Below are 17,637 nucleotides of genomic sequence, written 5' to 3'. Positions count from 1 at the left end.
CAGATTTATATATCATGCAAAAAACAAAACCAGACAAAACAATTAAAGACTACTGTATTGTGCTAAAACTGAAATGCACAAGCTACATGCAAAATATGTGTATTTTAATACTAAATAATGTAGTGATTACTCTTACAATATAAAGACAAAGATAAACTATTAGGGTTGCTTTCACGGGCAATGGTTTAGCCTAATCATGGTTTAAATTGCAGAGCCAATGGAGAATCAACATTGGAAGCTCTTTTTAGTCTACATCTGCTGTTAATTTGGGTCCTATGAACTAGCCCATAATGTGCCATTGTTAAATAAAATAATTATTTTGAGAACCGCATTAATTAATTCAAATTATTTAATTAAAACTCCTACTTTGAACATCTGAGATTAGTCACAATTCTGATAACACAAAAATTCTATTAGCATTCTTTTACATGTGCAGTACTTATGCGTCATCAGTATAAGTGAAGTCAAATTTATTTATATAGCGCTTTTTACAACAGATGTCACAAAGCAGCTTTACGAATGTCTGAGTCCAAGCCCTTAGTGAGCAAGTCAAGTATAAGTCCATTATGATAACAATTAACAAATAATATACTTTATAATCCTACTATTAATTGAGGGATACAGAATAATAGCCAAGACCACAATTACTATCCTTCTGTAAGAAAACAGGGGCCCACAGGCATCTATTATTTTATTGGCATGCTTTCATAATGCCTTTTTTCCTAAACGGGGCAATATTAATTTTGAATTTCTATGCATTTGACTGCACCAATGTCTGGCTTGATAAGAACACCAAGGTCCCCATGCACCAATATAAATATCACAGGAAACAATGTTGCAAAGGTAACAAGACTAAGAAAATGAATTTTTATTAACCAAGTGGTAAACTCACAGGTATTTCTTTTCATTGTCCCAGTCAGTTTCAGAGACTGACCATGTAGAAGCTGTTATGGCAGTTTGACTTGACATGGCCTCTTATGTGGAAGAACCTAATTTATGTTTTACTCCCACTTGGAACATAGCACTTTCAGTATTTGACAAAGCAATATTCAAGGAAGTATAAACCAGTCTTTCTTAAGTCTCTAGTATTACAGACAACCAAAAGTACATTCATTTTCTTCTCTTAAAATCAACATGCAATTTTTCTACAGGAGTGTTAGACATTAGTGCTCCAATCTATCAATTCTATATTCCCGTTAACATTTTAATCTCCTTTATGCTTTCTTACTAACATTAGCTTTCTCTTAAAACCAATATCTTGATTTGACCTTACATAGCAAGCCAAAACAATTCTACTGTACCAAACAACGAAAGATGGTAAGCTTCAATTAGCATAAAGTAATTTGCATAATGATAATTGGCCACAAGCTTATTGGTACATGTTAGCTCTCACTCATTCTTAGCAAACAATGGATTCAAATTATTTCTACAAGAGCAAATATAGCAGTAAAAATAAAAAACGCAATATGGTAACTAATAGCAATATAAATGAGCCCAATAAGATCCAGCTACAAATAAGTTCATCTCATGTTATCTTTGTCATTAAAATTCTTCCTTGCAATATCTTACAATACACTTACAGTACACTGTATACTGCTCTGTCTTCCATAAATAGGTCAAAAGTGCACCAAGAATGCAAACTCAAAGATGATCTGCTGTTTCTTAAATAAACCATAGATTGCAGCATCATTTGAATTTAAAATTCAGTAACATTAAAAAAATCTGTCTAGTTATCCGGCCATACAGTATAACAACTGAGGTATTTTAGCATAAAACATTATACAAAGTTATCCACATGGGTCTTTTAGGAAATCAGACTTCATTGATGTGGGATATGGGAAACAAACAAAGACATTCAAGGTATACTGGTCACAAAAATAAGGGGGGGGGGGGGGGGGTTTGGGAAAGGTTAAAAAAAATATGCTTTTGATTTTAAACACATTACAATGAACAGCATTCTGATTAAATGGATAGGTCACAGAGAGCATGAAGAGATCAAATGCGATCTGAAGGAAGGCCTCTAAAATGTACAGCATATCGTTAAACATCTTACTAGTTGAACAATTCAAGATGTGCCTTAAAAAGCATTTATTATATTGAGCTTCTGGCCTTTCCAAACCTGACAAAAAAACCAATAATTCATATAATCAAATAAGCCTTTTTTGGCCAGTAGCAGCAGCACATATAAGTCCAACTCAGTGTTACACCATAAAACTCCTAAAATCGAATGTGTCACTAAAATTTGAATCCAGCCCGCTGGACTTTTACATAATTTGCTGCTTCTTAGTCATTTGGACTAATCAGAAAGCAAAAGAAGGGAAAATGCTGAAATATTCATTTGTGTTTCTTTTGTTTTTATTTCACCCTTTTCCTCTATCAGGCATGCAGGTTCACCAGGGCATGTCCATGCTGTGGAGCCTTTAGTCCATTTAGAACTGCATGCCCCACTGAGAGCCACTTTCAAATGATATCCAGGACAAAGTTACGAATGACGTCAACAGCCCGCGAGTCAAACCCACAGATGTCCAACATGCCCCGGTCATCCGGATCAGCAACAGAAAGGCCATTGGTCGTCATTCCACACACAATCAACTTGGAAAACACGCCAGTTTTCTGATGTGGGAAACATATGTACAAACACTTTTGATGATTTTCTTCACAAAAGTGCTACAAACGCTGATAATATCCTTCTTCCAAAGAAATTATAAATAGACAAATTGCAAAATGTATGCAACAAGGCAAGATGCTTCACACCAATATCAGTAATACCAGACATTTAATTTGGTTTGCTTACATCAGCAACATACCATGCATTTTAGGAACTAGGCAGTTACCTACTTGTCTATACATTCTCAGTGTTTCTGCAGGATTTTCCCTTCCAAACCAGGTTTCATTGCTGGTGAAAATGATAAACACATCCACCATTTTGTGGTTGTCCGTGGCCCAAAGTATGGGCAGAGAGCAGTCGGTGATGCAATTGTGAGCCTGACGGAAAGAGCAGAGGGGCTGATGGTATATAAAGGAAACACCAACATGGTCACTGAACACAGACTCGTCAGTTGCAATTCTCATGCAGGATTATAGGAACATTGCTGCATTTATCTTGTTCTTGTGAGCGACTCCATACAGACCTAATTTTCTATGAATCCTAAAACTGGAAAAATGGTTGTGCCTCTCATTTTTAACAGGACACTGCTTTAGAGATTTGATTTCCAAATACACTCACTTTAATAACAGATTATGTACATTTTCCATGCACAGTCTACCTTGCACCTACAGTCACTAGATATACTTGGTATACCCATCTTAAAATGTGCAATTACAGAGTATAATGCATCTGTTCTCAGGCACAACTTAGCAGCCACACTCTACTGTGTTAATCACTTGTCTGTTTCTGATCACAAGTATGAGAAGCATCAACCCGATATTTGGGTGGTGGACTGTCCTCATTCTCAGGACAGCTTTAACACAAGTGGGTGTTTTTATAATTTTTTATATATATATATATATATATATATATATATATATATATATATATATATATATATATATATATATATATATATATATATATATATATTTTTTTTTTTTTTTATAAAAATATAATCAGTTTCAGTACCAATGCCCATTTTGATAACCATCCTGTCTTTTCATATTCTCTATGGGAGAAGCGTTACCTGAACTAGTTGGGCCATTACTTGGGTGATGGATGTGTCGCCAGAGATGGCACAAGGAACCATGGCCCCTTCAGAAAAGACCAGAACTTCAGCCTCTACTTCACTGTGCAAGATTACCTGTAATCACCGCACATTGACAGAAAGAGAGATTTGTTTTTTGTAGGATGCTGTATGGAGCTGGAAGGAGGTGGTGGGATGGGTGCTGGTGGTGGTGATGAATAGATGGTGGGATGGGGGTGTTGGTGGGTTGAGGGTATGATGGGGTGGTGGTGGGGATTGGTAGAGGGTGTGATGGGTGGTGGTGGTGTTGGCGCAGTCTCACCATGCTCATGGCCGCAGCCACAGCCACTGTGCTGACAGAGCTCCCGAGAGCCAGGCTGCCAAGACGTGCACTTACATCCACTCCCACCAAAAAACGCCTCCCTGTGCCCTCCACGTTCTGGAAGACATGGGCACATGAGACAAGACAGCACTGCAGTAAATTCTGGGTCAGCAAGCAAATGTCTTTCCTAGGTTATCTTAAAAGAGCAGGTAGATTTCATGATTTATATTAACTAGATCATGTAAAATCAAGGCAAGACTTTTTGATCTTATACACCTCTGATACACTGAGACAATTAGGTGAATAACAGTGAGGATGTACAGTAGGGAACTATATAATAGAGAAATCGATAGCAATTTACCTGTTGGTGAAAATAGAAACTAACTGTTTTCAATGGGACAGATTAAGTTGGCTTGCATGGTCGTGTTTATAATATTTAAGGAGCTGGAAATTAATTCTTATTATGCCTAGAATTATCAGGTTGTCATATGCAATGCATTCATTATAAGTCTATTGACTGTACAACCTTTGAAATATTTTCTTATAGATGTTGACATACTTATTACCAAAATGTACCCTTAAAATGATACATCAATGCATCACCCAATTGGTTGTGTTCTGTCTGCTTATGAGAGTGTATACGCAGTGGCACTCACCGAGAGACATTTGCTGAAAGCGCAGTCCAGCGCTTCAACAATATCATGGTTTGGGTCCCATTTTAGCTTGCCTCGCTTCCCATGACCCCGCTTGTAGTTCTCGGATGCAACCAAGATGCTGAAGGGGTGGGTTTTTGTCTGGATGGAATTCAGTCAGATAGCAGTTGATTATAAACACTTCAAATACTATGTCTATTACCACACCTTAATCTATTTAACAGATGTGTGTGTTGCTAACGGGCATACAGACTGCACTAGAAAAAAGTCAAAACAATACCATATTTATTTACACAGGCTCTCATAGGTAATATCTTAAACAGCCGATAAAATTAATTGAATGCGTTTTAATCACAGTTCCAACCATCACACATAACCCACACACACCTGTGTACTGTAAATATTGTGAATAGGATGTACTGTGATAGAATACACATGGGGATAACAGCAATGTCTAACTGTGTTTCTATAGTTTCAAACTACGTGTTGTGTAGGTACTGTAAATAATACATGCCACTTCTTATGTTTATGTTGTTATTTTGATGTCAAATCCTGGGGGCTTACTATCAAGCATTTGACTGTGTAGTTTTTTTTTGTGTATGTAACAAACTAGAGCCTTGAAACTCACCATACCTTCATTAGAGCTTGCTCATCCTGAATCCTCTCGCAAACAGCTGCAACGTCTGGACGTCCAGGTACCAGCACCCTGTCTGCTGTCATTTTCCCCAAGTGCCTCATCAGAGAAGACACTGGCATATCCTTTAGCAAAGCTTTCCATACCTTAAAACAGAAAGCCATGGGTATATCTGAAATGAACAAATGTTCCTCAGAAACAAGCTTTTGGATCCTAGTTCACTGACATGCCAACACAAAGGAAAGGTTAGCTGCTGCTTAAGAGTACCATGGAGAATAATAACATCAAGAACAACTGCAGAACAAAAAGCTGCATGTGTTTACTTCTAACTAGCATGTCTACATGCAAGTCCAGGGGGTAAAAAGAATAAAAATAAATAAATATATATTTAAAAAAAGCCTGCAAAACTTAGAACCCTGGCAGCCTCAAACATCTGCTCACTGCAAAGTGTCTCCTTGTCATAATTGATTCCGAATGCTTTTCTATATAGATTTCTTAGATTATTATCTATACAATTGACTGCTTTTACAATAACCTTTATTTCACAGCTTGCCTTCAAAGCTACAAATTGAACCCAGTATCAGTCAGAAATCACAGACAAGGAGTTGAGTGCAAGTGCACAGGGCTGTGTACAAGTGGTTCACACCTCTTTGGACTTTAAATGATGGGTGAGGATCTGCTCTCTGTCCAACTTATGCTCCTCGATCAGATGCACCACCTCCAGCTCGTCAGTCAAATGCTTGGCCTTCTCCACAGCCTCCAGATAGGCAAACACTTTCACCAGCTCTTCTGAGATCTCCCGGTCAGCATATGTTTCCTGGACTGCCTTCCAGCCTTTCGTGACATATTTGCTAATAAGAGCAACAGCTGTAAGACACAAACAACTATCAGAAAAACTGATATAAAAAATAATAAGTAATTAGAGAGCAAGTTTTATAAATTTACAGAAGAAAGGAGACAAGAACAACAACAAAAAACAAACAAAAACAAAAAAGGACAACTACAATAGCAGATCATATATTTTCCATATTCTTCATATTTCTGGATTGCTCCTCACCATCGTTGGCTGGCTTGATGTGCGATAGCCTGAAGAGGTCCTGGTGGGACCAGCCTGCCTTGTGTTTGCATTTGGTGACTGTGTTGGCGAGGCTGAGGGCATCCTGCCCGTTGTACCAGTTAGCTACGGCCTTACGCAAGGCCCGGCCCCACATGCCCCCATGCTCTGCCCCCTTCAGCTCCTTCCTATACTGCACAAAGGCAAAGAGCTGCGCGGGCACCCTGCATAGCTCACCCAGTACCTGCAGCGCCACCCGCTTGGCCCTGGCATCAGTGTGCTGTGAGCACACAGCCAGAGCGAAGAGGCTGGCGTTGGGGCATGTGGCACCGCCCAGTGGCCACAGACGCCGGACCTCCTCTGCCACCTCGCAGCCCCGCCCACCCTCCACCAGCTGAACGAGGGTGAGGGCATTCTCAAGTGAGAACGGCTGCTCTTTGGTGCTGTAGGTGGCGCCCTCCGAGCCGTAGCACAGGAAGCGGCGAAGGCGGACGGCCTCTGTCACGGCCCACGTGGGACCCACATTCCCAGAATTCTCCAGGTCCAGCTCTCGAGCATCTGACAGCTGATCCTGTGGAGATGATGCCTCCATAGCAAAATCCCTTTGGAAAATAAATAAAGCACTTGGCTTATCCCGATTAGATCATAGCACCGACATTTTGGTGCATTAACTATTTAAAACACCTGATACAATCAACAGCTGACTATAAAACCTGAACCCTCCATATATTTTGAAAGCATTACAGCAGGATAAATAGCAAAAACCCTGCTTGCTCTAGGTGGTTTATGGACTTGTTCCCCTTGTTATTTTAAAATATGACCAATTGCATATAAAATCACTGAAATACATATTTGATTTATTTGAAGAGTACAAGCTCAACAGGCCTCCAAGATCATCACTTTTCACTGGTGATTAGATCATTGCTATGAATTGGTGAGTGCCCAGACAAATAAATAAAAGTGACGCAACATTTAGTTAAGATGTCAAAAGCTGGAACAACCTTCCTGATGTTAGATATTCTCCAAATGTAGCCACTTTTAAGACCAGCTTAAAAAGGCTATTGTTTTCTTGTGCATTTGTCTAGCTCTTCAGTACAGCGCACATTCAAGTTTTAATTGTTAAAATATAATAAAATAAAAGCTAGATAACTTATGTCCTATTTATCTGTGTACTCAATTTTGCATTGTTCATTTTATTTAACTTTAACCATTTTTCAACTCGTTCTGCAATAACCTCTTAGGTTATAGATACCAGGATGACCTCTGACTTAATTCTTTAAGCACTTTGACTTGTATTTTATATTGCAACTTTTTTATATAGTAACGTTTGTCTTGCGCCAATTTGTCGAAAGAAATACTAGAAAACATAACCAAGGGGTACGTTATATCAAAGTCAAATTTATTTACATAGCGCTTTTTACAGCATATGTCGTCACAAAGCATCTTTACAAATGTCCGAGTCCAAGCTCCCAGTGAACAAACCAGGGGCGAAACTGGCAAAAAAAAAATAAAAAAATAAATAAATAAATAAATAAAGACATCTAGAGCATGAGGAAGAAACCTTGAGAGGAACCAAGACTCAAAAGCAGGGCCCATCCCCCTCTGGCCGACAACAAGGCACCCCATCCTTCTATGATCAAGCCCACGTTCTTTACTATTGGACGTGCACCGCAAGTGTGTTATTCCCTACTTCATTAGAGCCATGTATATCAGCCCTGAAAAGATGTGGATACATGCAGCTATGTGGGTGAATAAATGTTCTTTATTCGAAAAAGGTAGCCAAATAAAAAATACGTGTGGGCGGTAAGGCTACCGTATTTAGCAAATAACTGACGTAAGCGCTACTGTATACTTTAAAGTTTGTCCAGTTGTTTCTGGTATCTGCTCCGGGTGCTCCCAAAGTCGAGGAACGACAATGGGAATAAAGTCAAAGCCATGATAGCGTACCATTTAGCTGGGTAGTTACTTAACCAAGTCAGACCCAGACTTGTATTCAGTTATAATAAAAGTTTACATTGCTACATATCTGCTCATATAGTCAGAGTCACATGTAAATGGGTATATAAACGGTTTAGTATGTAAACGGTTGTCATCTTTTGTTAGTTAAGACAGCTAGCGATAGCTAAATCAGCACGATATGTAGCGTTAGCTAGCTACATAACTGTATCGGCCTGACGCGAATCCCTTCCGTTGGAACGTTAGCTTCCAGAGTTAGCTAGCTAGATATCTAGCTTGGTTTCAGCAAAACTTGACAACTGCAAAGATAAATAAGTACTGACACTGAGCATAACAGCCACAGAACAAAATAATACCAAACACCATAATAAAATATCGTACTAAGCGTAACAACTGACGAAGGCGCTAACTATCTATGTAGTTTAAGATAAATTGGCTAGCCGGGTAGCCAGCGTTACCAAAGCCTAGCGGAACGGCTGGCTGGATTAAGCACTTCGGAATCAGCGCAGGATGCTGTGAGTGAGGTAGGATATAAATTAGACATATAGCTAGAAATACTTTCTGTGTTTCAATAAATACTTCCTGATTTTTAGTCAAAACAGTTTACAAGCAGTCCAAACTCACTGCGTACTCACCGAAGTCGTAAGACAAATCTCTGCTTTTGGTTTGTCTTTTAAATTCCAAATGTTCCTGCCTTGCATCCTATGCAGGATACTCCCTGAAAATCCGATAAACAAGGGCCAGCCGAAATGGCTTCTGGGAGAGGCTTGCCGTGCAGTTGACCTCACATTGTAGGTTATTGAATCTCGGAATTCCAAAGAAATCAGTGTTCACATCCAGAAGAAAATAAACAGGAATTAGTTTAATTTTACGCGAGCAAAAGAAGTCCAACAGCGAATGAAAATTTGTGACTTTCGTGTCTCAGCACAATGTTTCATTTTCAAATACAAAATAATGTGATTTATTCATTCATCTTCCCTTTGTGCATCTATGTTCGCACTTATTTCTGTAAAACACACAAAATGTCACAAAATAGACGCCCCGAATACACGCCCCTTTTTTTTGCTAAGATGCTTGAAATTCTTATAATGGTTCCGACCTGGCTGGGAATCCTCCAAATAGTTTTCTTTCTCATATGTTTGGTTTTGACAGACATGGCATGTAAAGGGAATTTGAGCGTAGAATAAACATATGTCGGCTATAGAGAATTCTAGTAGAATGAGACAGTTGTTCCAAATATAAAAAATATATGTTATAGGCATATACACTGCCTGGCCAAAAAAAAAGGTCACCACCTGGATTTAACTAAGCAAACAGGTAAGAGCCTCCCATTGGATAATTACTGCATGAGTGATTATGTTTCTGCTGGCAACAAGTTATTTAACCTTAACTGATGCAGTAAGTAGCTTCTCGTTTATAAAACAACCATGTTGAAAGACATCTTGTGGTTGTGAAAAAGATGCTAATCTGTTTCAGAAGGACCAAATTATTGGCATGCACCAAGCAGAGAAAACATGTAAGGAGACTGCTGAAACTACTAAAATCAGGTTAAGCACTGTCCAATGCATTATTAAAAAGTGGAAGGACAGTGAGGAAACGTTATCTTTGAGGAAGGAATGTGGAAAAGAATCTTGAATGATTGTGATCGGTGATCACTTAAATGTGTGGTGAAATCAAATTGAAGAAAAACAACAGTAGAACTAAGGGATATGTTTAATAGTGAAAGTAAAAGCATTTCCACATGCACAATGCGAAGGAAACTCAAGGGATTGTGACTAAACAGCTGTGTAGCCTTAAGAAAACCACTTGTCAGTGAGGCTAACCAGCAAAAATGGCTTCAATTTGCTAGGGAGCATAAAGATTGGACTCTGGAGCAATGGAAGAAGGTCATGTGGTCTGATGAGTCCAGATTTACCTTGTTCCTGAGTGATGGGTGCATCAGGGTGAGAAGAGAGGCAGCTGAAGTGATGCACCTATCATGCCTAGTGCCTACCGTACAAGCCTGTGGGGGCAGTGCCATGATCTGTGGTTGGTGCAGTTGGTCAGGTCTAGGTTCAGCAATGTTATGTACCCAAAGAATGAGGTCAGCTGACTACCTGAATATACTGAACGACCAGGTTATTCCATCAATGGATTTTTTTCTTCCCTGATGGCACGGGCATATTCCAAGATGACAATGCCAGGATTCATCAGGCTCAAATTGTGAAAGAGTGGTTCAGGGAGCATGAGACATCATTTTCACACATGAATTGGCCACCACAGAGTCCAGACCTGAACCCTATTGAAAATCTTTGGGATGTGCTGCAGAAGACTTTGCGCAGTGGTCCAACTCTCCTGTCATCAATACAAGATCTTGGGGGGGATTAATGCAACTCTAGACAGAAATAAATGTTGTAACACTGCAGAAGCTTGTGGAAACGATGCCACCACGAATGCGTTCCATAATCAAAGCTAAAGGTGGTCCAATGAAATATGCAAGTGTGACCTTTTTTAGGCCAGGCAGTATACATGCGTATATATTTTCCCAAACCATTTTAGAATGTGTATATATAGGCCTATAAAAACTACTGATTTATGTATACTTAGACTGTTGAAGCTTTCTGTTTTATCTGTCACATACATTGCTAAATGTGTGTGTGTGTGTGTTGGGGGATTGTTGGAATTCCTAAACTCTGCCAAATTAGTATGAGTGAATTGAAATAAATAGTTTGGACCAGAAGGGGGAAGCAAGCACAAATTTTAATAGGCAAGTGGTGGCTACTCTGCAGTACTTTGTATTTCACACGGGACAAGACTCACCGCGCTAGTCAGTGTGTTCTGGAAATCCAAAGTGTCAATTCACTTTAAATGAAACTTGTTTTAATTGAAAAATGGTAAAATGTACCGTTATTTTTAACTACGCAATAAAATATATCACAATAACCATCAGAAATGCAGTTTTTATGGAATTTGTCAGTACAAAACATCATTTAAAAAAAAACAACAGCGTAGTTTTTACACCACTTTCACCTTCCTCCAATGGTGTTAAAAAGTACAGATTTATAGTTAAGATGATGAGCTCCACCTACCAACCTTCCCCTTTCGTTCAGTTTTAACCATAAAAGTTTTAAGTGAGCAGTTGCAACAACACTACCAACCCACACATTTCATAGCTAGCTAGCCATGTAGTTTGACACAAGCATGCATTTTTTTTTTCCTTCAAGATGACAAACTTGCTTTCAGTCTAGCGCTAGAAACAATTAATGACTGGCTAACTATAGCTACCTTTGGGCGAGCTTTACAGCCAATTATCAGTGAGTTGTCTCTGGTTAGTGTTTTAACAGTTTAATGGACTCAACGATTAACTCGTTTAAAATGGGCCTTACCTTGTTAATTTTGATTGAATTACATTGGATCACGGATTGTCTACAATGCAAAATGAAGTTCCTCCTCACCATCTTCCAGCTGTAGGAAATGTTGCTTGCTCAATTAAAAATGTTGCCCATTTAAATTGCCTATTTAAAGTAAGATGTGCAAAGTACCTAACAATGGTCACTACTGCTAGGTCTACTAAACTCCTAGGTAGCTTGCTAAGTGTATGAATTAATAAATAAATCAAGTGAATTAACACATATATGAATCCCAAAAATAAACAAAATTGAACACTAGTTTTTAGCTAATAAGATGTATAGTGAACTGGTCTGACTTTGTTCACGAACGATTGGTTGAAGAAAGCTCAACTGTATTGGCTGTCAAAAACTGGTAGGTAGGTTATCTTACTATAAAGCTTTTAATGCCATTGGAGAGATGGAAAGTGGTGTTAGAAAATGTTTTGGAGCATATAAAGCAGCATTTTTACGATGTTTTAAACTGATATATGGCACTTCTGGTGGTTTTTGCGGCATATTTTATGGCGCATTGAAAAATAACGGTGTAAAAATGCCCCAAATGACACTTTTCCCTACCATTTTACAAATAAAACGCGTTTCATTTGAGGTGAATTTTGAGCACTTTGGCTTTCCATATTATGTAGCCTATAGGGACACCGTGAAAACATTCCCGCAGTGACAATGAGAACAGTGATGAGCTTTACGGTAGCCCTCTCCTGCGAGCGATAATAAAACATCTGTTAATAACGCGGTAGTGGCGACTGCATTTTTGTTTTAAACTATGAGTTTTGTCATAGTTTTCCTTCAAAAAGGTAAAATACTGAATACTAAAAAAATTAAAGGTTAATTCTATTCTATACCTTTAACGAGGTTTAAAGATGTAGGCCAGATTGAATGTTTGTCATAGCCTATATACCTACAGTCCAGTGCATGTATACAGTTGTTTGTGTGTATATGTATGTATGTGTGTAATATAAAATCTCTGTCTTTGGAGGCTGGGGTCAGTGCGCAGGGTTAGCTATTGTACGGCGCGCCAGGAGCCGAGAGGGGCAAGGCAAGGCTGCATGGCAGAGCTGGGATTTGAACCAAAAATAGACCCCAAGCGTATATTCACTTTCCGCGACCACTACCCCTGCAGAAAGTGTTATATTGATTAACATAGGAGCGTATTGCTCGCGGTGTGCCGAGGCATATCAAAGGGCGCGTGTACAATGTCTTGTATAAATTTACTCTGGCTACGGCTACATGCAGATAGTTCGTCAATCCGAATGACTTCATCCATCAAATGTATGATTGAATGGTTTTTGTCGCCTGAAAGTATTTATAAACTAATCAAAACTATCTGCGTCTTCGAGACGTTTAATGTTCCTTGTTTTGGTTTGGAATAATACCAAAATGATAATCTTGTCGTTTGAACTCTGGTACGCACCAAATAAACGGACGGAGACTCACTGAGCGTATACCCTACGTCATAAAAGCTGTTCAATAAGACTTGTTTACATAGCCTATTTTAGATCGATGGTAGTGTGAATGCTAAGCGAACCAGGACTAAAATGCAATATTGTAACATTTTCTGCTTTAGTCCGCACCAATCCAAATGAACTGCAAATATAGGGTTAGTTAACAACCATAACAAACGCTACCGGAAATCCTGACAATGTTCGGTATCTTTTGACACGTTGACTTTTTCTTGCGTACTGTCACGACTCACAAGCTCCACGTATTATTTTCTGCCGGCCCAGCTTCTGGGCGAGTCATAATGACCGTATATAAACTGCATTACCTATGGGGCACAACCAGACGCTCATCTGTTTCCGTTCTCTTCGCAAGTCTAGCAATCTGTTACGAACCTCCGTCTAGGCTTGGAGGCCGCAACAATGCGTGCGTGAATATAAACGGCGAACTAATGAATAATGGCGAGGAATATAAACCAGTGGAGACAACAGAAGATAGTTAAACCGGTGTAAAAGGGTATTATACTATACAGACGCTCCTCGGATTATGATATTTTGACTTTACGACAGACTACGTTTATTTTCTGCATTATATACATGAATCTTACCAAGTATTCATATGCCTCACATATCGATATTCAACACTTTATTATAAATACAGTGTAAATTCTTTTAACTGTAGGTTAAAGCCGAAATGATAAAACCCACGCTAAGAAAGAAAACATCCACTAACTAATCCTAATCGCAAAAGAAACATACAAAGAACTTCCTAACGCATAAACAAACCCACACCCAACATAAATAGCAGTCACTCCCTACGACCAGAACATAAATGTACAATGTACAACATACACAATGTTTACAACAGCAGTCAAAATCACGGAGAAAACAACCTCATACATGACTATATAAGCCACAATATGAATGCAAATCTCACAAGTCAAACATAATGTCTCTCGCTCTCGCTCTCTCCCTACTTGTAAGGACAGCACCGACTCCACTACCACTTGCATCTACCTTAGGGTGGCCTCTTTCATTGGACATCATACCAGGGGCATGATACTACAACATGCGGAATGAAAACCATAAACTATATATTAGAGTTGAAAATGAATTATAATTCGATAACATAAATGATTGGTAATACATTTAGCAACAGAGGAGTCATTGTAAATCCCTATTAAATTGGTCTACAGTTCTGTATGAGTGATGGTGCTTTACTGCATGAAACGCTTTGCAAAGTTCAGGGCGGGGCGGACGTTCTGCAAGCTACGATATCGCGTGCCACTGTTAAATGAAATGAAAGGCGTTTCCTTTTGACAATGACAAATAATACTGATAAAATGATATAAATAATGAAAAGTTTATCTAGTTCACTCCAAAAGGAGGAATATTAGGGCATTTCTAAGACCGAAAGGTATTACTATATATTGTAGGGAATAATCGGGGTAGCAAATGCAGAAATCTCAGACGCATGAGGAGATAGTGGACTTGCCAGTATCTTTTAAATAAATCAAGCTTCCTCAAAATTTTGCCAAACCAATCCTGTCTACTCAATCTTCCATTCTATTCATTGGGAAGGAATCAGGAACAATAACTTCACTGACCTTTCTGTAGTCTGTGCAGAAGCGATATGTGCCAGAAGAAACAAAAAGCATGGGGAACACTAGGTACTGACACTAGGGATTGCAAGATGGTTCTCTAACTCATTTAGTAAAGAATGGTTCTGGAGATTGGTACAATACAGGGATTGCTTAATGGGTGAATGAGAACCAACATCAATGTTATATTGAAGGACAGTTATGTGAGTGTGAACATTAGAAATTAACATTGGTTTGGAATGGTAAGGGAAAATCAGACAACTTCTCATGGAGATATCTTAATACTTCTGAATTAGGGAGATGTGCACAGGGTAAACAGTTCTGACCTAAATGCAAATAATCCTGTTTGGAGGTATATTCAGCAGGGGCTACAACAAGTGATACAAGAGTATGTGAAGGCGAATTTACAGGGGAACTCAAGCTAGTGTCACGTTTGGCCCCTCCTAGCATGTGCATTGTCATGGTTACCCTGTCTTTTGTGTATGTTTTGCTTCCGTGTTTCGTTTTCTCCCCTCATTTGTAGCTCATGTGTCTTGTTAATTCTTATTAGTACATGTATTTAAACCCTGCCTTGTTGCCTGTGTGTTTGCTGGACATTGTGATTCCTAGCCTCTGTGTGTTATTCCATTCATTGCTTGTGTCTTTGTTATAGCCTGCTACCCCTTTTTTTCATCGTGTGTTTTGGTTCTTTTTTGTTTATCATATATTCCTGGTCTCTTCGCATTGGCTCGATGACCCTGGACTGTTATAATGATTAAGACTCTCAATTTGACCCACACTAAGACTTCCATCATTGATTTGGTGTAGTGGAAGATAATTTGGACACAATCACGTGGGGACCAGAGACATGTGCACTAAGGTAAGAGCCAATAACTGGGAGAAGAGCGAGTACTTTCTCACTTACTTTGAATTGTCGACAGACTGCCTTTTTGTCATATTTGACCTTTATAGTGGTCTGAGAAGAACACAGGTTCGACAGACAATTATTGAGAGGTGCACAGAGCGTCTCAAGTGCAAAGTGTTCAGACTAAAACCAAAACCAAAAGACTCATTCACAGTGTCACGAATGACACACACCAAGAGACCCCCTCATCCCAATCTTTATCTGACTCTAAACAATACATCTTTGGCATATTCTTTAAGGTTTGAAGGAAGTGTTCCAAACCACCATGAAATTCTGGGTGATAGGCACTGGAAATTTGGTATTGAATGTTGTGCACATGGGTAACCTGGGTGAATAGTTTAGATGTAAAATTTGTGTCTTGGTATGACTGAATACATTTTGGTAAGCCAAATGTGGTACAGAATCTAATCAGTGCTTTCATAACAGCTTTTGACTTCAGGGAACAAAGGGGAATAGCTTTGGATATCTTATGACAGTGTTGTTCCTAAGTTCGCAAACAGCTAGTTTTTAAAGTTAAACATTCAATTAGAAAATAAAGATGCAGACTTCAGCTATTTTCATCTACTAATTCTGGTCTTGTCCTTTATTGCAGGTTAACGTTAACAAGCATTATTGAGGCACCCTCTGGACAATGCCTTAACAATCATACAAAGAACCCACATTTTTATACATTTGTCAGAAGTGTTTGTGTATTCACCCCACCTTCTTTTACATATTAGTAGTTGCATTTGCCAAACCATACATTAGTCAACCTATGCAAACTGATATTCAATACCCACACCAGTTAAAGCCTGTTAGCACTACATTCTACGAGAAGATATCTCTTGACCTTGTCCTAAACAAGATTGTTTTTCAATATGGTCTTGAGCCTGGTTGAGAGGTCATATATCTTACCCTGAGGTCCACTGAAGCCTACCCAGGATCTTTCGCAGAAGCCTCCCGAGGCATCTACACAAATCTGAAAGGACACAATCTCTATACTCCCTTATGTGTTATGTTATTAATATGTCTAATGCAATGTTAAGCCTCTTTTCCCTGTAAACACTTTTATTACCTCAAAAGGATATTATCAAGTTATCAAAGGTTTCCTGACTAACTCACAGGTACTGCATGCACAGCAGTATTACATCACTCCTAATCAATGGTCAGAAGAAATGTTTTAAAATATGCTGCGTGATATTTCTGATTCCTAGATGACCAGACAGGGGGTGATTATGAGCTAAGGACAGTACATGGGAAAGATATGACAGGGGAATCCCTACTTGAGTTACACAATCACATTCTAGGCTGGAATTAAACAAAAGCCATATTCTTTGTTGTCTGCCAGACTCAGAATCATCTGAATCATCAGAAGGATTACACATGATCGTATCAGATAAGGAAACCAACTAACTTGCATGCCTGAGCACAGGTCCACACACAAGCAGGGAAATGAATAAAATTCTCTGAGTCACAATCGGAGTCAACAGGATTTTCCACTACTTCGGGTATAGGGAACACACCACCACCAGAGATGTTGTTCCCAAGTATAAAGGAGATGCCACTCACCAGCAATTCAAAACAAACAGCCACTTTAACAAAACCAGTGTAACTGTCTGAACATAAAAACAGATTGTGCAGCAGTAGTGTAAGTCTGCACATCTCAATGCCTCCACTATCTCTCAAACTTCTAATTGGCTGTTTCCTATGGAGATAATAATGTAGCAAAACTTGAGAGCTTGAAGGACCTAATCTGAGAACTTGTTAAGCAAAATCTGTACTTGTATTTTAAATGTGAGAACTTGTAAATTAAAATTTGCACTTGTATTTTTGATGTGAGAACGTGTAGAATATAAATTTGAATGTGAATGTTTGTTTTTCACTCGCAGAAAATATTCCCACAACTGTATTTTTAAACTTGGTCATAGAGAAAATGTCAGAAATGTGCAAATGAATAGTAAGATAAATACAAGTATTTTTATTTGTACACAAATTCATTTTAAACTGAACAGCCACAAATTCGAGCTTGATGAAA

At 38.8% G+C, this 17,637-nt stretch overlaps 1 protein-coding gene and 1 long non-coding RNA gene across 3 annotated transcripts; one reads left to right on the top strand and one right to left on the bottom strand.

Moving 5' to 3' along the window:
• Positions 1–853: 853 nt before the first annotated feature.
• ro60 (Ro60, Y RNA binding protein) lies at positions 854–9,087 on the bottom strand. 2 transcript variants are annotated; one of them, XM_027022348.3, is made up of 9 exons: positions 8,932–9,087; positions 6,344–6,942; positions 5,933–6,153; positions 5,286–5,432; positions 4,656–4,793; positions 4,000–4,116; positions 3,678–3,794; positions 2,839–2,985; positions 854–2,613 (listed from the first exon to the last, which is right to left on the bottom strand). In XM_027022348.3, exons 2-9 carry the CDS (start codon positions 6,930–6,932, stop codon positions 2,461–2,463), a joined length of 1,629 nt encoding a protein of 542 aa, XP_026878149.1. In that variant the 5' UTR covers positions 6,933–6,942; positions 8,932–9,087; the 3' UTR covers positions 854–2,460. The 2 variants fall into 2 exon arrangements, with proteins under 2 accessions (XP_026878149.1, XP_081559851.1); XM_081703725.1 differs by lacking the exon at positions 6,344–6,942 and having other exon boundaries at positions 8,932–9,039.
• Positions 9,088–12,354: 3,267 nt separating this feature from the next.
• LOC145652602 (uncharacterized) lies at positions 12,355–17,637 on the top strand. Its single transcript, XR_014118881.1, has 3 exons — positions 12,355–12,476; positions 15,479–15,578; positions 16,216–17,637. It is a non-coding gene; the product is annotated as an uncharacterized LOC145652602 (long non-coding RNA).

Source organism: Electrophorus electricus, chromosome 20 (assembly GCF_041902795.1).
Source record: "Electrophorus electricus isolate QZ-2024a chromosome 20, ASM4190279v1, whole genome shotgun sequence".
Classification (NCBI taxonomy): Eukaryota; Metazoa; Chordata; class Actinopteri; order Gymnotiformes; family Gymnotidae; genus Electrophorus; species Electrophorus electricus.
The sequence above is the reverse complement of the archived record's forward strand: the minus strand, read 5'-3'. Positions and strand labels throughout refer to the sequence as shown.